At 48.5% G+C, this 22,891-nt stretch overlaps 1 protein-coding gene and 1 long non-coding RNA gene across 2 annotated transcripts in view; both read right to left on the bottom strand.

Moving 5' to 3' along the window:
* LOC137846788 (uncharacterized) overlaps window positions 1-22,891 on the bottom strand; it is a 483,557-nt gene that overhangs the window by 262,553 nt on the left and 198,113 nt on the right. The gene's annotated exons all lie outside the window — the stretch shown is intronic.
* LOC137847287 (adenosine 5'-monophosphoramidase HINT1-like) lies at window positions 19,582-22,878 on the bottom strand. The gene is made up of 3 exons (XM_068665576.1): window positions 22,733-22,878; window positions 20,444-20,549; window positions 19,582-19,739 (listed from the first exon to the last, which is right to left on the bottom strand). The coding sequence occupies exons 1-3, from the start codon at window positions 22,867-22,869 to the stop codon at window positions 19,620-19,622; spliced, it is 363 nt and encodes a 120-aa protein (XP_068521677.1). The 5' UTR covers window positions 22,870-22,878; the 3' UTR covers window positions 19,582-19,619.

Genomic DNA, 22,891 nt, shown 5'->3' with positions numbered 1-22,891 from the left:
AATCCAGGTTCACAACCTATCTGATGTGGTAATGTTTCTTCACTTATCTGACTTGACACCGCCATTTTCACCTAATTGTCCTAAGGAGTCCGGTTGTCTGCATTTTACGAGGTCGCCTGCTAAGCTTCTTATCACTGCAAGCATATCTCAGTACCAAGTTCCTTCCCTCTAAACAACGGAACTCTGCAAAAACAACATTTCTATTCCCACAACAGGTACCGCAGGTATTTGCATTCCTTGTATAACCGAGTGTATTGGTCTGGTAAAACATGGAATTATTAAAATCCTCCACATATCCCCCCAGTACAACCATCCCACTTTTAGTAAGCCAATCAACACCCATAAAGCCCCCCCCCCCCCCCCCGATAATCCTCCTAGCTCGATTCCATTGCGAGTTTGAACTGGGGCATGTGCAATTTTCTTCGTTTCTTTCACAAGTTCATTTACAGCTTTTCCTTCTGTTGTGGTTTAACCCGGCCGGCAGCTAAACACCACACAGCCGTTCGCTCACCCTCTCCCCTCCCTCTCTGGGATGGGGAGAGAAACGGGAAAGCGAAGCCCGTGAGTTGAGATAAAGACAGATAAATAATAACAATAACAATAAAGACAATCGTTATGATAATAGTATTACTAATAATAACGTGTATGAAACAAGTGATGCACAATGCAATTGCTCACCACCCGCTGTCCGATGCCCAGCCTAACCCCGAGCAGTCCAGCCCTCCTCCCAGCTCTTGCTGCACCCCCAGCCTGCTCGCTGGCAGGACAGAGTGAGAAGCTGAAACGCCCTTGGCTTGGCCTAAGCACTGCTCTGCAACAATTAAAACATCAGCATGTTATCAGCACTCTTCTCATCCTAAGCCAAAACATAGCATTCTACCAGCTACTAGGAAGAAACACCTTCATCACCAATCTATAAAACAGCAATTACTAAGGTTAAATTTTCCACAGACTTCTCCTTCTTGCGCAAATAATCCAAAGCTAAGCGATTTTGATACAAAGCAGTCCTCATCTTAGTATTTTGCCTTGCAATTAATCCAAGTGCATCTCCGGTTTTATTTACAACTATTTCTATTACAGCTTCTAACCTAATTATTCTATTAAGCATATATATTGGGGTCCTATAGCCCCAGGATCCGTCTTCTGCCCACGTAGCTGGATCATGTTATAAGTAGCTCAGTCCCAAAATAGGATTATAATCAAAGTTTACAATTTATTAAAAGAATAGAGGTAAGCAAACAGCGCTGGGTGCGCCGGGAGTCTCCGCTCCACCAAGTCGCACACCCGTTACATCAAGATGCTGATTTTTTTATGCTCCTAGACTAATACGTATTCATTACTATTTCTAAAAAAAACAACGGAGTTATTATGATTAGTTCCGGAATCTGAACCCTCCTACTGGAGCATGCGTATCAGTCTCTGGTGCTCCCTCTGGGGGTCTTTCATGATGAAGGCTCATAGTCTTCCTCTCAGGCTTTTTTTTTCTTGTCCTTCTTCTTTGTACTCCTTGGCTGTATGTCAAAAGCTTGCACAGCGTTCCCTGCAAGCTTTGTCTTTTAGCCGTCCTTCAGCTTTTCCCTTCTCCCTAATCTCCTGGCCAGATATCAAGATATCAGGGGCTTGCATAGTGTCCCATTCAGAAGTCATAACAGTTAGCAGTTGTTCTGAAACCCCCAGGTATCAGAGACTTCAAGGAAAGAACATACGAATACATTTTCCTTCAAGCTCTCTATTGACACACATTGTTAAAACATTCCTCACAATCCCTTATCTTCTTTTTAATATCCTCAATTCGTGTCTCTTTTTCAACTTTTGTCATTAATAACTGGAGTTCATCAGTCCGTTCTCAGAGGGTCCAATTCTTAAGCATCATAATTGACTTCCTTTTTTAATGAAGTCATTACAAATGTACTATTTATCATCCGGCGCATCAATAATGTAAAGCAAGGTATCATACAAGGTATGAATAATAACATCATTACAGCACATAAAAATAAAAATAACATCCTTCTAACCCATGGTCCACCAGGCAGCCATGAAAATAAATCCCAATCCATACCCTTCCAAGTTTGTGCTGGGACGTGGGCCAATTTTCTAATTTCTCTTGTTATCTGTTTAACCACTTTCCCATTACCGTCAATTTGTAAGCAACAATTAGAATCATTTAGTTTCCCACACACACCCCCCCTTCTGCTAGTAAATAGTCTAAAACCATTCTATGTTGAAAAATAGCATTCCTCATCTGGGCGGACTGGTCAGCTAAAAGATCCAAAGCTGTCGCTGTTTGATTGCTTATTATTTCGAGGACAGCTTGCAACCTAATTATTCGATTCAAATTATGAAGAGGTTCTCGGGCTCCAGATATTACCTCATTCGGGTTCCGGGTAGCCGGTCCATAATACTGTATGATTCTTTCAGGGGGCCATTCATTTTCTCTCCGTTTTTGAGCACTACCTCCGGCTAAGGAAGCATCAATAGATCGTTTTTCTCTATTCAGATCATCATATAATTTTATTCCTAAGTGATTTCCTTGTATTTGTGACAATAAAAAGAACAAGGGTCTTATGTACCCCACATAGCATATTCTTCCTGACCAGTCCTTTGGTAGCCTTTTATAGGCCTGTTTGCCACACACCCAATAATGAGCCCACGTCCCATTTGGAAAAGAACCGTCCCGTTCTCTTTTATTCCTTGGGGCGTGAAAATACAAAGTGTTTTCATTACCAAGTGGTCCTGTTACAATGTTTGCCCCATTAGTACTCATATATATACACCTCCAAGCTCCCGCACTAGATTCCCACTCACAGTTATGACTAAGTTCTCCTTCACGACTTGTCATATTACGAGCTGACCAGAAACATTTAAAGAACACTTGTGTCCCATTCTCATTTTGCCACCTCCAGCGGTAGACTCTTTACCACATGCTGCTCCCTAGTGGTGTTATCACGCTGACAACTCAGGATTTGAACGTCAAATTGTCCCTTTGATTGTGCTCTTGCCATGGCTTCACATCCAGGTCCAAAAAACGTCTTATACGAGCATTTCAGCCAAATCCCGTTTTTCAGCTGGACATGCGTAGCATTCCATTTCCCTTTACTTGCTGTACAGTTTCTAGGTCCACATTCAGGATCAGTACATTCATATCCAGGAGACAGAGCCCATTTACAAATGCTTTTTCCCACCTTTACTGTTCCTGTTCTGTTTAAACAGTATATACCTTTCTCTGACGAGTGCAACTGCCACGGGCCTTCTTCCCCTTTCCAGAATTGTGTACCATTATGAACTTCACTCAAATTACTAACCCACCCCTTAGGTTCAACCGGGCCAGCTACCCAGGGCCAACTTTCAGCTCCCCCTGGTCCCCCACAAACCCAGCAATTGCTAAGGTTAAAAGCCTTGGCCACTTCCTCCCCCAGAATGAAAAAGTTATTCCCATGGCTTAATTGCCCTTGTAAAAATAGTACCAGGAAGTATAACATCCTTCTGCGTCGTCCAGGGGGTATCGTGGGGGTGTGAGAAATGCCTTCAATCAAGGGGTTGGGCCCACTTCCAGGATCTATTTGAGCTTGGGTTACTGTTCAGCCTTTGAGGGTGATCCAGCTCCTGGAAAACTAATTACAATAGGTTAAAAAAAAAAAACTTATTCATTATATACATATATCTTTGCTTGCTTGTTTGTTTCTTTTTCCTGGGACAACCTGGCTTTAGTGCGGGAAAAGTCCGGTCGAGGCCCTCTCACTCGGCGGTCAATACCCATAGGGGTTGCCTCCCTCGGTAGACCATACACACCGCAGTGGAGAGTCCTGCCCCGGTCTTGCCTTCTCCCTTTCTTCCCTTCAGGCTTATCCCCTTCTTCTGGCATCCTTAATTTATGCAGAGCCTTATTGCCAGAACATTAGTTCTTTTTTAGCTTTAATTTCAGTTCCCCAGGAGCGGACTCAACCCTCCAAGTTTTGGTATTTATTGGTCCTTTTACTCTGGATGCATGGGTCCAACCCCTTTCTGCTGTTCTCACAGCTGTTTCAGTGGTAAGTGAAACAAGGTACGGTCCCTCCCACCGGGGGTGCAATGATTCTTCTCTCCAGGTTTTTATTAAGACCTTGTCCCCTGGTTGTATCTTATGAATAGCAAATCCTAAAGGTGGTGTCTGAGCCATCACTCCAATTTCTCTTAGCTCTTGCAATCTTTTCCCAACAGTAATTATGTATTTCTGGATACTACGATCCTCAACTACATTGTTTCCCAGAGGCATTCCCTATGAATAAGGCATACCATATAACATTTCATATGGCGATAATCCAGTCTCACTGTGTGGTTTAGTTCTTATGTTTAGAAGTGCCAATGGTAAGCATTTCATCCAGGGCATTTGTGTCTCGATCATTGATTTAGCCAATTGTTGGTTTTTTTTTGTTGTTGTTTGATTCAATCTTTCTACTTTCCCTGAGCTTTGTGGGTGCCATGGAGTATGATATTCACAGAATCACAGAATTTCTAGGTTGGAAGAGACCTCAAGATCATCGAGTCCAACCTCTGACCTAACGCTAACAGTCCCCTCTAAACCATATCCCTAAGCTCTACATCTAAACATCTTTTAAAGACTTCCAGGGATGGTGACTCCACCACTTCCCTGGGCAGCCTGTTCCAATGTCTAACAACCCTTTCGGTAAAGAAGTTCTTCCTAACATCCAACCTAAAACTCCCCTGGCGCAACTGTAGCCCATTCCCCCTCCTCGTCCTGTCACCAGGCACGTGGGAGAACAGACCAACCCCCACCTCGCTACAGCCTCCTTTAAGGTACCTGTAGAGAGCGATAAGGTCGCCCCTGAGCCTCCTCTTCTCCAGGCTGAACAAGCCCAGCTCCCTCAGCCGCTCCTCATAGGACTCGTTCTCCAGACCCCTCACCAGCTTCGTCGCCCTTCTGTGGACTCGCTCAAGCACCTCCATGTCCTTCTTGTAGCGAGGGGCCCAAAACCGAACACAGTACTCGAGGTGCGGCCTCACCAGAGCCGAGTACAGGGGGACGATCACTTCCCTAGCCCTGCTGGCCACACTGCTTCTTATACAAGCCAGGATGCCGTTGGCCTTCTCGGCCACCTGAGCACACTGCTGGCTCATATTCAGCCGACTATCAACCAATACTCCCAGGTCCTTCTCCGCCTGGCAGCTTTCCAACCATTCCTCTCCCGGCCTGTAGCTCTGCTTGGGGTTATTGCGCCCCAGGTGCAGGACCCGGCACTTGGCCTCGTTGAACTTCATGCAGTTGACCTCAGCCCATCGGTCCAGCCTATCCAGATCCTCCTGCAGAGCCTTCCTACCCTCGAGCAGATCGACACATGCACCTAACTTGGTGTCATCTGCGAACTTACTGAGGGTACCCTCAATGCCCTCATCCAGATCATCGATGAAGATATTAAAGAGGACCGGCCCCAGCACCGAGCCCTGGGGAACGCCACTAGTAACCGGCCTCCAACTGGATTTGACTCCAGTTACCACGACTCTTTGGGCCCGGCTATCCAGCCAGTTTCTAACCCAACGAAGCGTGCGCCAGTCCAAGCCAAGAGCAGCCAGTTTCCTGAGAAGAATGCTGTGGGAAACGGTGTCAAAAGCCTTGCTGAAGTCAAGGTAGACCACATCCACAGCCTTTCCCTCATCCACCAAGCGCGTCACTTTGTCATAGAAGGAGATCAGGCTCGTCAAGCAGGACCTGCCTTTCATAAACCCATGCTGACTGGGCCTGATCGCCTGCTTGCCCTGCAAGTGCCGCGTGATGACTCTCAAGATAATCTGCTCCATGAGCTTCCCTGGCACTGAGGTCAAACTGACAGGCCTATAGTTCCCCGGGTCTGCCCTACGGCCCTTCTTGTAGATGGGCGTCACATTTGCTAGCCGCCAGTCAACTGGGACCTCCCCCGATAGCCAGGACTGTTGATAAATGATGGTAAGCGGCTTGGCCAGCTCCTCTGCCAGTTCTCTCAGTACCCTCGGGTGGATCCCATCCGGCCCCATCGACTTGCGCGCATCCAAGTGCCGTACCAGGTCACCAACCATTTCTTCGTGGATAGTGAGGGCCACATTCAGCTCCCCATCCCCTTCTGCCAGCTCAGGGTACCGGGTATCCAGAGAACAACCGGTATTGCCGCTAAAGACAGGCAAAGAAGGCATAAGCACCTCCGCCTTTTCCTCATCTTTTGTAACAAGGTTTCCCCCCCCGCATCCAGTAAAGGATGGAGATTCTCCTTAGAATTTTCCCACTGAATACCTAATTAGATTACCACACCGGAGGAAATATTCTAGCAGATAAAGAATACCACTTAGAATATTCCAATACCACTTAGAATATTCCCACTGAATACCTAATGATTGACAGAATAATCTTATTATTTTAGAAGCAAAGTGTGTGCCCTGAACAGAATCAATGTACTGGATTATCCCATATCTAGATATCAGGTGTTCTAATAGAATTTTTACCACCATTTGTGCCGTAGCTCGTGCTACGGGATAAGCTTCTACCCATTGCGTTGTGATCTACTATTACCAATAGATATTTTATCCTCCCTACCTGGGGCAATTCAGTGAAACCAACTTGTACCCTCTCGAAAGGCCTATAATCTGTTTTTCTCCCTCCCGTGGCTGCTTGTCAAAACACTTTCTTATTTATCTTCTGACAAGTTAAGCAACGTGGTGTAATTTGCTTTGCTATTTCAAAAACAAACAATGCAACCAAATTGTTTTAGTAAATGATCACTTAACACCTTTGTACCCCAATGTGTTTGTGCATGCAAACGTCCCAGTATTTGCTTATCGGTTAGAAGACCTCCGCACTCGCTTCGGAACTACGTTCCGTCTCAGTCACACTCTTACACACACACAGGCAACCGAATCCCACCCAACCGAACGGTACACGCCTTAAATGCTTACGACTCCGTCGTCTTCGTTCGGATCTTTGCGCGCAGAATTACGGGCAAAAACAATGCTGCAGCCGGCAAGGGAGCTCATAACAAAATCAAAATCTTTGCTTACCTTTATTCAGGTTCAAGATGGCATTGGTTCCGGACAGGAGCCACCAAATGGTGGGGGCGCCTCTCCTAGATTAAAATCCAGGAACCAAAACCATCCCGGACGAGCCCCCAAGTTGTTATAAATAGCTCAGTCCCAAAATAGGATTATAATCAAAGTTTACAATTTATTAAAAGAATAGAGGTAAGCAAACAGCGCTGGGTGCGCCGGGAGTCTCTGCTCCACCTGGTCGCACACCCGTTACATCAAGATGCTGATTTTTTATGCTCCTAGACTAATACATATTCATTACTATTTCTAAAAAAAAACAAACAACGGAGTTATTATAATTAGTTCCGGAATTTGAACCCTCCTACTGGAGCATGCGTATCAGTCTCTGGTGCTCCCTCTGGGGGTCTTTCATGATGAAGGCTCATAGTCTTCCTCTCAGGCTTTTTTTTTTTCTTGTCCTTCTTCTTTGTACTCCTTGGCTGTATGTCAAAAGCTTGCACAGCGTTCCCTGCAAGCTTTGTCTTTTAGCCGTCCTTCAGCTTTTCCCTTCTCCTTAATCTCCTGGCCAGATATCAGGGGCTTGCATAGTGTCCCATTCAGAAGTCATAACAGTTAGCAGTTGTTCTGAAACCCCCAGGTATCAGAGACTTCAAGGAAAGAACATACGAATACATTTTCCTTCAAGCTCTCCATTGACACGAATTGTTAAAACATTCCTCACAGATCATAATAGGCAAGACGCCTTCAATCAAGGGGTTGGGCCCGCTTTCAGGGTCGATTGGGGCTTGTGTTACCATTCAGTTCAGCCTGTCGGGGTGATCCAGCTCCTGGAAAACAAATCACAATTTTATATGGGTTTATAAAAAAGGTTCTTATGTTATTTTCTCGGGACAACCTGACCTTAGCGTGGGAGAAGTCGGGTCGAGGCCCTCTCACTCGGCGGTCAGTACCCATAGGGGTTGCCTCCCTCGGTAGACCATACACACCGCAGTGGAGAGTCCTGCCCCGGTCTTGCCTTCTCCCTTTCCTCCCTTTAGGCTTGTCCCCTTTATTTGGCGTCCTTAATTCATGCAGAGCGTCACTGCCAGAACATTAGTTCTTCTCTAGCTTTAGTTTCAGTTCCCCAGGAGCGGACTCAACCCTCCAAGTTTCGGTACTTACTGGTCCTTTTATTCTGGATGTGCAGGTAAAACAAGGTACGGTCCCTCCCACCGGGGGTTCAATGATTCTTCCCTCCAGGTTTTTATTAAGACCTTGTCCCCTGGTTGTATCTTATGAATAGCAAATCCTAAAGGTGGCGTCTGAGCCATCAATCCAATTTCTCTTAGCTCTTGCAATCTCCTTCCAATAGTAATTATATATTTCTGCATGCTACGACCCTCAACTACATTGTTCCCTAGAGGCATCCCTTGAGAATAAGGCATACCATATAACATTTCATATGGCGATAATCCAGTCTCACTGTGTGGTTTAGTTCTTATGTTTAGAAGTGCCAATGGTAAGCATTTCATCCAGGGCATTTGTGTCTCGATCATTGATTTAGCCAATTGTTGTTTTATTGTTTGATTCAATCTTTCTACTTTCCCTGAGCTTTGTGGGTGCCACAGAGTATGGTATTCCCACTGAATACCCAATGATTGACAGAATACCTTTATTATTTTAGAAGCAAAGTGTGTGCCCTGAGCAGAATCAATGTACTGGATTATCCCGTATTTAGGTATCAGGTGTTCTAATAGAATTTTTGCCACCATTTGTGCCGTAGCTCGTGCTACGGGATAAGCTTCTACCCATTGCGTTAAGTGATCTACTATTACCAATAGATATTTTATCCTCCCTACCTGGGGCAATTCAGTGAAACCAACTTGTACCCTCTCGAAAGGCCTATAATCTGTTTTTCTCCCTCCCGTGGCTGCTTGTCAAAACACTCTTATTTATCTTCTGACAAGTTAAGCAACGTGGTGTAATTTGCTTTGCTATTTCAAAAACAAGCAATGCAACCAAATTGTTTTAGTAAATGATCACTTAACACCTTTGTACCCCAATGTGTTTGTGCATGCAAACGTCCCAGTATTTGCTTCGCATAAGCTTTTGGCCGTATCTCTCGCCTGTCTGGCAGCGTCCATTTTCCTTGTTCTAACTTAGCCCCCATTTTCTCCTGTTTCGTTTGTTTGTTTTGTTTTGTTTTCCATTGCATTTCAAAGTTGGTCCAAAAATTCCATAGGGGTTTCTTTTGGACCTTGTTGGAACTGATTCTCCATTCCCAATTTAACCAGATTTTGGTATTTACCGTTCATTATTTCCGGGGTGACTATAGTCTCAGTGGGGGGTCGGTCAGGGGAATGCAATTGTCAGCAGTTCCCTGAGCGGTCCCATCGGCAATCTGAGCTCACTCATAAACTCAGGTTGTTTTAAGAGTTAGCTGCTCTTCTGTTTCCATGACAACTCTCTCGGACCCATCATGGTCCCTCTGCCCCAAAGGGCTCACACCGGTGATTTTGAGATCACAGCCTCCTGTTGAGGCAGAACTATTAACATTCCTACATCCTCTTTCCCTGCTCATTCAACTTCAAACAGCTCTGTTAAATACTACATGCCACACCTTTAACACCGTCGACAACTCTTTTAACACTTCCTTTTATCTTTCTCCAGCCTGTACTTTTCTCATGCCAACACCAAAGGCTCAGTCAAGGGCCAATTAATTCCACTCCTTTTCTCTCTAAGATGCTGAAACAACCTATCAGTATACTACATTTCATCCTATTTTCCTTCTCTCCTCAAAAACATTAGTTGCAAGATAGCCTTATAGTCGATTGATCCATAAAGTGGCCATTTAGCTTATGTAGTGGCCACCACTGATTGCAATACTTAGTGAAAGTCCTCTTCCTTTCCGTGCCCCCAGTTCTAACAATATCCTTCGAATGTGCCAATATGCACCCAAGGAGGCTTTCTTTAAAACGTCTTTGTTTTGGATGTTACCCGTTTCCTTGATTTCCCATTCCCTTTTATTTATTTGTTTATTACTATTCCTTACTAGTTACCGTCCTTTGCTTCAATTTCCACGCAAACCTTTTTACTGCGGGTTTTTTACCATCTTTTCCTAATCTTCTTCCCTAATGCCCCAATTCTCTGGGATTGAACGCTTCTTCCCACGTACAAACTTTACTATTTCAGATTATTAATGAGCCCCGTTCCAATCATAAAGCCACGGAACTTCAGGAAAACAGCTGAAGCACTCAGCCTTCCGTCTTCTAGACGAACATGACCACCGTTTCCACAAAATTGACATTTCAACAGGACCGAATTTCAAGCCGAATGCCGATTTTTCTCATGCGCTTTCTTAGTGAGCCCATACAAAACAAGGAATCACTCCTGTGTATCCGTCAATATGGGGGGTTTAAAAAGGTATTGAGGCCTAAATAAATTCGCTCTCCCCCTTCTTACCGAATTCCCAGGGCTCAAACCCGAACCACCAAAGAAATGACTCTCTCCGTTCTACCGCTTCGATAATCAGTCAGCCCCCTCCCCCTCTCCAGTACTTGGGAAACTGACCAAACACCACAGCAAATCCGCCAGGGCTTCTAAACTGTTAGTTACTTAGATAATGCTCCCGCCTTTTTTCTTGTCACACTCAAAGCATTTAAGAGCAAAAATAGGATCACAAGATACACTGCCAGGCCCATATATTGGGCACCACCAATCAACACTTGGATAAAACAGCACTTCTTTTCGGTCTGTCACGCACTTCGCTCGTCTCCGGCCCCTCCCCTCACGAAGAACACGGAACCGCGGATCGGAACTCCGCACTCGCTTCGCAGCGACGCTGCGTCTCACTCCCACAGCACAATCATGCAATCACACAGAGAGGCCTCTAGCACATCTCATTCATACCACAAGAATATAATTTAGAATGATAACCAACCAAACGAGTATTGTCTCTGACCGTGTTCTTCGTGGAGTGACTCATTCCACTTGGTTTCAAACCCTTACACTTACACAAATGCTTTCAACACAAAATACCTGGACGTTTAAGAATAAGACATACAATTATTAACACTCCAGTTAGTATCCCTCCAGCAGCTGAAAACATACCGCTTGTCCGCAGCTTCAGGAGGCCTTTGTCTGCTCCTGCGGTGAGCGGCCGAGAGTGGAGTCCCCTCCGAGCAAAACACTCAGGGTGCACCTAGGGGCGTCCGCTAATCATTATTCCTTAATGGACTTTCTGGTGGTATGTCTGGTAATTTGCTCCCTTTCTTCTGGTCCTTGGTCTTCAATTCTGTCTGAACCATCTAGGAATTTCACTATGGCAATTCCCACAGCCCTTGGTTACCTTAGTAAGAGTGTCTTGCAGGGGGTTTAGGACCTATCACCCACCCACGAATCCTATAGGAATCGCTTCGGTCCTTCACCGGCCAAGTCCCTCGCGGGAGACTGGAGCCGCGGTTAGAAGACCTCCACACTCGCTTCGGAACTAAGTTCCGTCTCAGTCACACACTCACACACACAGGCAACCAAACGGTACACGCCTTAAATGCTTACGACTCCGTCGTCTTCGTTCGGATCTCCGCGCGCAGAATTACGGGCAAAATACAGTGCTGCAGCCGGCAAGGGAGCTCATAACAAAATCAAGTTCTTTGCTTACCTTTATTCAGGTTCAAGATGGCATTAGTCCCGACCTGACTCGAACAGGAGCCACCAAATGGTGGGGCGCCTCTCCTAGATCAAATCAGAATTCAGGAACCAAAGCCATCCCGGACGAGCCCCCAACCGTTATAAATGACAATTCCCCCCTTTTCTTCTTTATAAACCGTTGATTTTTGAAAAACCTTTCTCTAAGGTGTAATTTGGTAGATTTCTTCTTCTCCTTCGCTTTCCATCTCCTCATTGTCACCTTATCTGAGTAAGGTGGTGGCTCCATGGTCATTCGTTTCAATAGTGCGGTTTCAGTTAACCACTGTACTAGTCCTCTTACACGGGGGATAACGCAGCAACCAATGGCTGTCAAAACTCCTACAACTACGATCAAGGATGTAAATATGCCTACTTTTTCTGCCAATTCACTGGCAAGGGTGGTAAGCCCTTGCAAATGCTCTAGTTACTGAGCCATCTGGGGCAGTATTGCTGGGTATAAGAGTGCAACCATGCTTGCTCAGTATCTCACACACACACCCCACCTCCTTCCTCCGCGAGCATCATATCTAACGATGTTCTGTTTTCCCAAGCCATTTTGCTGGTGGCATCTAGTTGTTCAGCGATTCCTCTCATCGCATCCCTTGTATAATTTATGACTCTCTGCTGATTAGAATAAATATAATTAATCCAATCCACATTCTTATCGATCGTTACCCACCAGAACAGTGACTCAAACCCTGCAGCAATTTGATTCCTGGCTTTCTGTTCATCGGAAACTCCTCTAGGCACCCCAAGAGAATCTATGTATACTCTGTCATCGAATGATACTCCTAAGCCTCTTTAACTTCTTCTGGGTATTTGTGATGTTTCTCTTTCAAATGCCAGGGTGAAGGGTATAGCTAATCGAACAAGCGCACAAGTGCCTCCCCAGTTATATGGTAGGGTGGACCGTAAGATCTTCCCTCCACCGTACCACCAGAGATCTGCCCTGGGTGGGGATCTCAAGTCTTGAGCAGTTTCCCATCGAGTCCTTGGTAGCACAAGGCAAATTCTCCCAGATGCTGGGCAGCACTCACACCCTGCCGTGAGAGGCAAGCTGTATGGTTACCTATAGCTGTAGAGAATGCAGGGGGAACCGTGATGTTGCTATCACGCAAGGAACAGCAAAGAGAGACTTACGGGCCTCATTTCCCCAGGCAGTCTTTTCTTGGTACAATGTAATCATACATCGCATCCCCTGGGAATCCTTGGTCACACTTAAAACATCTTATCAAAGCCTGTCCCTGCTAGGATTCAGGCCACAACACAGGCAGCCTTCTTTGCCTGCCATTCCTTCATCTCTCTTCCTCTCCTTTCCATCCTGGCCCTGACTCCCCCTGAAGATTTTCTTCCTCTTTCTCCAACCCTCTGCCTCACTACCCGCTGCACTGTCAATACCATTAGTTTCGCTCTCTGCTTTTCCTTCTCATCTCCCCTCCGGACACACACCTCCAGGGCCTCCCGCAGGAGGGTCCCCCAGTGACTGTTCACTACAGCCCCCCACCTTCTGGAGCATTTTCTGCGTATCTCGCCAGGCTTTAATCACACAATGAACTTTCAAGAGCCCTTGGGATACCGGGTCCTCGGGACTCATCCCCGAGTACTTTCTCATTCTGACCCCAAGCCTCTCATATGATTTCTGTGTTGCACACTATTGTTACTCCAGCCAGGACTGGCAAGTGGGTATTTCTGCTCTGCCGGTATTACCCCTGGTCCTGGAGGATGAGCTCTTTCCCATTCTTGTATAGCAGCTCTCCTCCTGATCATTCCCATTTCTTTCCCTGTAAACAACATACTTACAGGCATAATTCCCTTCCCCAAGAGTATAAGTCAGGTCGTAGGAACTGGTCTAATTGTTCAGCTAGGCTCTTGGGGTCCTCGAATAAACACTTCCTCTCCTTCTTAAAAGTCCTAACCTCTCTGCTGCTAAGGACGGGGGGTAGTTCACCTAAGAGGATACACGGTTAGTGTTAGTACTGTCAGTACCAGGGAAGGCAAAATTCTCAACATATCTTCTACCTTGTTCTAATTCTTGACAGAGCCTAGAGCACGATCCTTCTTTAGGGACAGTGTTAACTACAGTCCCTGTCTCCCTTCCTGGAGTGACTGCTGCTGCCACGGGTACGGTATTAGGATTATAGGGAGCATAACTTGGCTCCTTCTCCGAAAAAGGAAGCTTATTGTTTACACATAAATGTAAAGCCTGAATTTTCATCAGACCCCTATTTTGGCCAAAACACTGCTGTTTCCTTAATTGGTTCTTTTGTCCAGACTGATACACAATATTTAATTTTATTTTTTTTCTTTTACAATCTCCTCTAATTTTGGGATTATGTTTCCAATTTCTTATCATTCTTCAGGAAGAACTGTTGGTAGGCACTCCCCCAGGGATATCTCCCTGTCCCCTGGAACTCATATTTCCCATTTTTCCTAGCCCTTGTCAGTGTGCTGCTACAGAAATTTCCCTCCTGCAGGGTACCTCGCACTAACGTTCCGATTCTGGAAAACGGGGGTGTACTGCCAAGCACTTCCCCCTGCAAGGGCTACCACACACCTATGAATTTACCAGATTCCCTGGTGTACTTCCAAGCACTTCCCTGTGCAAGGATTACCGTACACCAAATTTCCCGAGACTCTTCCTTTCTCTCCCTTATCTCACGCTTCGTCCATCTCCGGCCGCGCCCCTCGCGGAGCCACGGAACCGCGGATCAGGACTCCACACTCGCTTCGTACAAAAGTACGTCTCAATCACACATCACGCAGAGTCTCACCTGACCCCCAAGGCAATACTTAACATTTCTTACCTTGGTCTGTGCACAGAGTTACCGGATCAATTCTTAAAACCCGGCAATCTTACCTTTTCAGAACTTGCTCCACAACCTTCCCTGAGAGCCCCACTTCAACCGCTGACGTTTCCAAGGGGGAAAGCTGCACCTCCCGTGCAGGGGGTGGCGGGAAGGAATACAAAGCCTGTGCTCAGCCCTGACGCATCACAACTGGGTTTCTGCTCAGCTGGGGAGGAAGCTTCTGGAAAACTAGGCAGCGCCCCCCGAGGCTGCCCAAGCGTGGTCCGCGGTGCCCTGCAGCCGCACGGAGAGCGGAGCTCAAACTGGCCCGACACGGCGGCAGGGACGCGGCCGTCCCCACACGTGCAGTTCCTGCCTGAGGAGGCCACAGCGCTTCTGCCTCTCTGACAGGCTTGGAGGGTAACGACATCAGAATACGCTCGCTTTAGTTTGAGCTTCCAGGCGGGCGCTACTGCCATCGGGATGGCCCACGGGGACGGGGCTGGGGGCAGGCAACCACAGGCAGCTTTAACATCTCAGTCCTCCCCGTCGGCCATCTCCCAGCTACCACGTGGGCCAATCAACGTGACCAGACACCAATTCACCCAAGGCAACAAAAACATTTACAAAGCTACATCTCTCTTCATAACTGTTTGTTGTTTACGGCTGAAACCAGTCCTGGGATAGGATACGCTACCTGGACCGAGCAAAGCCTTTGATATGGTCCCTCACCACATTCTTCTCTCTAAATTGCAGAGGTAGGGATTTGAAGGATGGACTGTTGGGTGGATAAAGAATTGGTTGGCTGGTCGCGGCCAAAGGGTTGTGGCCAACGGCTCTATGTCTGGGCGGAGGCCGGTCACAAGTGGCGTCCCTCAGGGGTCGGGCTCGGGACCGGTGCTCTTCAACATCCTTAGCAATGGCACAGACGACGGAATCGCGCAAGTTTGCGGATGACACCAAGCTGAGCGGTGCAGTCGATACAATAGAGGGAAGGGATGCCATAAGTGCAAGGCGTTGACCTTGGGCTGGGGCAATCCTAGGTATCTCTATAGGCTGGGAGAAGAAGAACTTCAGAGCAGCCCCGCGGAGAAGGACTTGGGGGTCCTGACGGACAAGAAGCTGGACGTGAGCCAGCAGCGCACGCTTGCAGCCCGGAAGGCCAACTAAGTCCTGGGCTGCATTAAAAAAGGGGTGGCCAGCAGGGAGAGGGAGGTGATTCTCCCCCTCTACCCTGCTCTTGGGAGACCCCACCCGGAATACTGCGTGCAGGCCTGGGGCCCCCAGCACAAGAAGGATGTGGAGCTCTTGGAAAGGTCAGTCTCACCTCTGTCCCTGGAAAGCTGTTGGAACAGCTTGTTCCGGATGCCATCTCCAAGCCACTGGAAGAGAAGAAAGTTATGAGGAGTAGTCAGCATGGATTCACCAAGGGGAAATCGTGCTCGACCAACCTCGTAGCCTTCTATGATGGCATCACCAGCTGGGTTGATGGAGGGAGAGCAGTGGACGTCATCTACCTTGACTTTAGCAAGGCTTTTGACACTGTCTCCCACGACACCCTGCTAGCAAAGCTGAGAAGGCGTGGGATAGACAAGTGGACGGTAAGGCGGGTTGAGAACTGGCTGACTGGCCGAGCTCAGAGGGTGGCGATCGGCGGCGCAGAGTCCGGCTGGAGATCTGTGACTAGCGGTGTTCCCCAGGGGTCGGTGCCGGGTCCGGTCTTGTTCAACATCTTCATCGACGACCTTGATGAGGGAATAGTGTCCACCCTCCGCAAGTACGCCCATGATACAAAGCTGGGAGGAGTGGCCGACACGCCAGAAGGCTGTGCTGCCATTCAGCGAGACCTGGGCGGGCTGGAGAGCTGGGCGGGAAGAAACCAAATGAAGTTTAACAAGAGCAAGTGTAGAGTCCTGCACCTGGGAAGGAACAACCGCATGTATCAGTACAGGCTGGGGGATGACCTGCTGGAGAGGAGCTCTGCGGAGAAGGACCTGCGGGTCCTGGTGGACGACAGGTTGACCACGAGCCAGCAGTGCGCCCTGGTGGCCAAGAAGGCCAATGGGATCCTGGCGTGCATTAAAAGGAGCGTGGCCAGCAGGTCAAGGGAGGTGATCCTCCCCCTCTACTCTGCCCTGGGCAGGCCTCACCTGGAGTACTGTGTCCAGTTCTGGGCTCCCCGGTACAAAAAAAGACAAGGATCTCCTGGAAAGAGTCCAGCGGAGGGCAACAAAGATGATACGGGGCCTGGAGCATCTTCCCTATGAGCAAAGACTGAGAGACCTGGGTCTGTTCAGCCTGGAGAAGAGAAGACTGAGAGGGGATCTTATCAATGTTTACAAATACCTTCAGCGTGGGAGACAGTGGGATTTCGCCACCCTCTTTGCAGTGGTTAGTGGGGATAGGACAAGGGGCAACGGCCTGTACTGGGTCTGGCTGGGATGTTAACTTTCCCTGCAGCAGCCCATACAGTGCTGTGCTCTGCACTTGTAGCTAGAACAGCAGTGGTATCACACCAGTGTTGCGTCTACTGCCGAGCAGCGCTGGCACAGCATCAGGACTCTCTCTAACCCTCCTAGGGGGTGGGCAAAAAAGCGAGAAGACAAACATCACCAGGGCAGCTGACTTCAACCAACCAAAGGGATATTCCATACCGTACGATGTCACACTCAGCAATAAAAGGTGGAAACAGGAAGAAGAGGGGAAGGCTGGGCTCTCCTTGTGAAAACGTCGGTCTTCCTCCCGAACACCGGCTACGCGTGTTGAGGCCCTGCTTCAAGGACGTGGTCAAGCATCGCTCATTTGTGGGAAGTAGAGAGTAATTTCTTTCCTCTGCACTTCCACGTAGCCTTTATTTGTTTTGGTTTTTTCCCTTTCCCTTTTTTTCCCCTTTAGTTAAATTGTTTAGTTAATAATAATAATGGTTATTATTATCAAGGAAAGATTATTATTTTTTCCCTTTAATTCAATTATCCTCATCTCAACCCGTGAGTTGTTCTTTCCTTTACTTCTTCCCCTCCTCATCTAAGGAGGGGGAGCGAGAGAGCGGTTGTGGTGTTTAGCTGCCTAGCACGGTAAAGCCACCACAGGAAGTTCCGCACCAACGTGCGAAAGAACAGCTTCACGGTGCGGGTGACGGAGCACTGGAACAGGCTGCCCAGGGAGGTTGTGGAGTCTCCTTCTCTGGAGATGTTCAAGGCCCGTCTGGACGCCTACCTGGGCAGCCTGCTCTAGGGAACCTGCTTTGGCAGGGGGGTTGGACCCGATGATCTCTTGAGGTCCCTTCCAACCCCTACGATTCTGTGATTCTGTATAAACAGGAGTAAAAATACACGCGTTGATAGCGATAGGACAAGGGGGAGTGGTTTTAAACTAAGACAGGGGAGATTTAGGTTAGATATTAGGAGAAAGTTTTTCACTCAGAGGGTGGTGAGGCACCGGAACGGGTTGCCCAGGGAGGTCGTGGATGCCCCATCCCTGGAGGCGTTCAAGGCCAGGCTGGATGCAGCTCTGGGCAGCCTGTTCTAGTGGTTGGCAACCCTGCCCAATCTATGCTTCTATGATACGCTCTTTGAAAGCATACAGGCTAAAAGAAGGGTCAGATTGGTGCCTCGGGGGCAAGTTTCTTCGCCTTCTGCGGTTGCCTAACAGTGCCTCTTAAGCAGAGAGATTACCAGTGGTCTTCCTCCTCTACTGTCTCGGGAATTAAACATCTTTTGTAAAAGAATACAAGCGCTGATAGCATTAGCTAGACCGACCGGGGAACAGTTGAACATGTAAATACTTACTCAAGGTCCACTTGAGCACGTTTCTTTGAGCAGTTCCATCGGCTCTTCTAGGTCAACAAAACAGATCAATGAAAGAGACCAAGGGAAAATACGGAAATAGAACAGTTGGTCAAGTGCCAACTTAAGAAGCTTTCTCTGAAAGGGCAACAGCATCTCCACCTTCACCCACCCCTCCCCCCCAAACTAGTTGACTTGCACGACTATTTTCACGTGACCCCACAAACGGCAAATCCTATATTATTTCGAGTAGACCAAGGGCTGTTTCTTGGTTTGGTTTTTATCATTCAGCTTCCTCAAAAGACTTTAGTCATTCACAGCTGCAATCGTTAACCCCGCAAACAGATCCAGTAACAAAGATCATTTCTCCTGCTAACGAATCAAGTTTCTTTATGAGGAACGGAGTCACAAAAATCATCTCATTTAGCAAGTTTCAAACACTAAGAGTATTTAATAGCATTTTAACGTTCCCACGCTCCAGTAAGCCTTGAATGTAATCGCGATTAAACAAGGAGCAGAGCGAAGCCAGAGGTCTAACAAAGCACGAGAGGTGATCGCATTTAAAAGCCTTATGGTGCCTTTACCTAATCCTTCTTCTAGTTACTGAACAACGGACTTCGTTTAGGGGAAAAAAAAAAGACACTAAAAATAAATGCAAAAAAAAAAATAAAGAGAACGGCAGCCGAGTCTCGAACTTATCAGAAGCCGACTCAAGAATCCCAGAGCCTTCTACATCCTGTGGGAGGAATTCCTTCTCAAAGTTGCGAAAGCCACGAGGAGGACTGAAAAGAAAGCGGTAGCAAAACTCCTAGGGTAGTCAAGAACAGGCTGACAAGCACCTGTCAGAAATCACACCCGGTAGAGCTTGTTCTGCCTCCTCCTCGGGACAGGGGCAGACAACAGACAACGCCTGGAAGCTTTCTTCCAACCTTATTCTTCTCTGGTTCTACATCTGCCAGTCCTCAACACGGCTATTTCGCAATAAAAGCGTGCCCTTTTATTTGGGAGCAGGGGGAAGATAGCAAGGCCTCAAACACACAGCACATCCTAGATCGTCTTAGGAAGACGGAGACCCACAGGACCGCCGAGCGCTTCTAGCTTCGCGTTCCAAATGAATGGGCAAACCACCACCTACACGACACTGTCAACGGACCAAAACATTCTACACACGTGCGCTCCAGGGAGACGCCGTTTTAACTTGCGGAACTATTTCCATCGGTAAGACACGCAAGACAGAGGTGATATCCCCATGCTCCATCTTTATTGTGCAAACGCTGCTCAAAGCTCTTTCTTACCCTCCATAGACAGCCGTCCAAAAAAAATAATAAATCAAACATCAACAGGGGCTAGACTGATGGGCAACATATGAAACCTATTCGGCGGCGATAGTCTGAAGGGCCCGAGGGTGGGCATTCACAGCCATCCGGAATCCATTGGTCAGGTCCAGGTTAGCAGCACACTTCTTGCCAACAACCACGAAACGCCCAAGAAGCTGGAAAAAGGAAATAACGTCACCTAACGTGCTGCGCCACGACGCACAGAATGAACGCGAGCAGAGAACCACCCACAGAACACGGTTAGCTAATCCTTCACAATTCAACCGCTGCTCTTTGAATTACCCTCTAGACAGTAACAGACTACAAAACAGTCACAGAAGCTGAATTTGTCTCGGGGCTTAAAGCCCCCGTCATAGCTTCGGGCAACGTAAGCCGCTCTGGCGGAAAATAAAAGCTTCACGGTGCCTTTTCTCTTGCGTGAGCTCACAGAGCCTTGGAACTTGACTTGCATAGCTAACAGCAAAACAAACACCCAAGCGCCGCTCAAACAGCTTTCCCTTTCCTCGCCTCTGACCTGACCAAACCCCAAGCCCTCTTCTGCATAGTCAAGGCACCACCCCCGCTGTCCGGAAACTGTGAAAACGGGCATCAGACCGCACGTCGGAACAACGCTGCTTTTTGCACTGCAAGCGCGTAGCTGGAGACGAGCATCGCTTTATATCACTGCTCTCAGTCAAAAAGCTCAGCTCCATTACAAGCTAGAGGCGAAAGACTACAGCATCGGACAACCCCAAATAGCCTACTGTGCGCCCCTCTGCAACATCCAGAGGAAAAGAGGGGACGGGAAAGAGTCTAGGAAGTTACAAACCAGTTACAGGTACAGCCAGCCTAGCGAACAGAAAGCTCCCACAGTACTCACGGGTCCGCCAGAATCTTCTGCTTCACATAACCGGACAACTACCTTCTCAGGAAGGACTAGGAAAAAACACTGGAGCCTGAGGCGAACTATCACGGAACGCAAGGCACTGGAGGAAGAGTAAACAGTTAAAACGTAGTCGGCTTCAGAGAAAGGCAACAGCTTCAGCAAATCACTATGCCCCACTGAACTCGCCCTACCAAAGCAGATTATCAGGCGCCCCAAACGCGCACGACAAAACAGCCATTCTTCTTAAGCGAGCTTTGAATAGGCAAAGTTCTCTACCTTCTACGCACAAGACACACAAGCGGCAAACAATGGCTAACCGTCCTTCGGTTACGTCCAAATGTTGCCTCGGCCAGAGGCAGGAAGGCATCTTCAAAGAACCTGGAGTAATCCGGCTGAGGCCGTATTAACTCTCCGTCCTCGAGAACGCCACCTACTCAGGGGAAGGAACGTTCCAAATTAGCCCGTTACGGCCGGCCTGACGTCAGACACCTCCAGACCGAGGCCAAGGCATCACCTTCGAAACACAAATACCACCGACCTGTAGGAAACCATCAACTCGCAACTAATTGCGAGGGAACTCCCCAAATCACCAGCAGACAGAAACTGCATATGGCACCAGAAGCAGGATCCAGCGCGCAAGGTGACAGGGGCAGCGAGACAGCCGAGTACTTCAGGTTAGCGACTTCCGCTATTTTTATTTGTTTTAGATGCGACTGAAACACTGCCGATAAGACTCGATTCCACAGATGCTTTGTACTTCTTACTCACCATCGCCTTTCACTGCACGACAATCGAGAATTATAAGCCTTCCTCACACTCCTCCCTATAACATCGCTCAACCGTGAAACAGGCCTTCGGTACAGTGAGCTAAGCAAATTCAAGACCATTCGCTAGAGCCAACTACGCTCCAGAAGTGGTTCTAAGCCCCCCGCCCCAAGTTAAGACCAAGCGAGAAACTGCAACTAATTCGTCCTCCAGGAAACGTGTCGCACTAAGAGCGGTCAGAGTAGGTTGTCTGCTCTCAAGTCACTCATCAGACTCAAGTTAACGGCCTGGTTCTCCAATCAAGCACAGCGTTCAGGTTACATACGTTGCTGCAGCCAGTACGGCCAAGTCAAAACAGATGCGCGCACGCACACACACACACACACACACACACAGACTCCTCGCGCAGCCTTCAACACGAAGGAGACAGGAAACGCGCCCTTTCGTAAAGGCAGGGCGCTACCGCAAGCACGGTTTCCGGAGAGCAGTTGAACGCTTCCAGTACTCCAAACGGGCGGCAGCTGCAACATTACCGAGACCTATTAAGAAAGCGCTGTTCCAAGCAACGCGTCAACGCTTTGAGCAACCCGATCTAGTGAAACACGTCCCTGACCGCGGCAGGCGGGTTGGGCTAGATGATCTTTAAGGGTGCCTTCCAAGCCTAACCATTCTACGAGTCAGCACGCAGAGCGGGCAACGCAGCCCCTTTCACTAAGGGCCTGTTTTCCACGCTGCAGATAAACCCTGCCGTCAGAAGCAGAGGAAATCCCTAGCTGTCCTATCTTTAGCATTTCAAATTTAAGAACAGCAACAACGGTTAGGCTGGACACTAACTTAAAGTTAGCACCTTGCAGATAACATCTGCAACTTTTTCATAACTCTCCGCAGCTGCTCACTTAGCTCCTAGCACGTTGCGGCGCACCAGCATCAGTGAACCTTGCCAGCATGCTCTTATCACGGCCCACCTCCAGCACGGAAATGAGAGCTGGGAAGCTCTCGCAGCCTGCGGGATTGACTGGTTTCTAGGCGTTTAAGAAAGCTAGGAAAAGCTGCAATTCTTCCCTTTCACAAGCCACTTTGGAGAGAGCGTGCGCTCGTGTGCGCGGTGGGGGTGGTGCCATAACCAAAGCCTAGCACAGCCGAGCCGGGGCGTCTCTGCAAGGCTATCAGCAGCGCAGAAACGACTGATTACGGTCACTACTGCGATGCTCACTGCCTATATGCATACAGTCCGAACCCCCAAGGAGACCGACTGCGCCGGCGACCCAGTACGCGCCGTGGCACCCCGGGGGCAGGCACCGAAGAAGCGCGGCGTTTTAGAGGCGCTGCAGTAGAGAGCGCCACGAGCCGGAGAGACCCCGACCGACCGACCGACCGACCGTCCCTCCCTCCCTCCCGCAGCAAGGCCACCACCCGCCCTGCCGCACTCCCGGGACCCGCGACGGGCCCTCGTTTCAGAGGGCCTGCGAGCGGCCGAGGGAAAGGAAGGAAAGACTCGCACAACAACGCCGCGGCTACCTCCTCGTCCACGACCGCTCATCCTCACGGAGAACGTTGGCGGGGACCTCCTTGCCCTTGCAGGCGACCTCTCCGAAAGCAGCGGCAGCGCCGCCACCGGGCCAGGCGGCCTGCGCCCTAACAATCCCGTCGGCCATGACGGCGCCCGCTCGGTACAAC

Source organism: Anas acuta, chromosome W (genome assembly GCF_963932015.1).
Source record: "Anas acuta chromosome W, bAnaAcu1.1, whole genome shotgun sequence".
Classification (NCBI taxonomy): domain Eukaryota; kingdom Metazoa; phylum Chordata; class Aves; order Anseriformes; family Anatidae; genus Anas; species Anas acuta.
The sequence above is the reverse complement of the archived record's forward strand: the minus strand, read 5'-3'. Positions and strand labels throughout refer to the sequence as shown.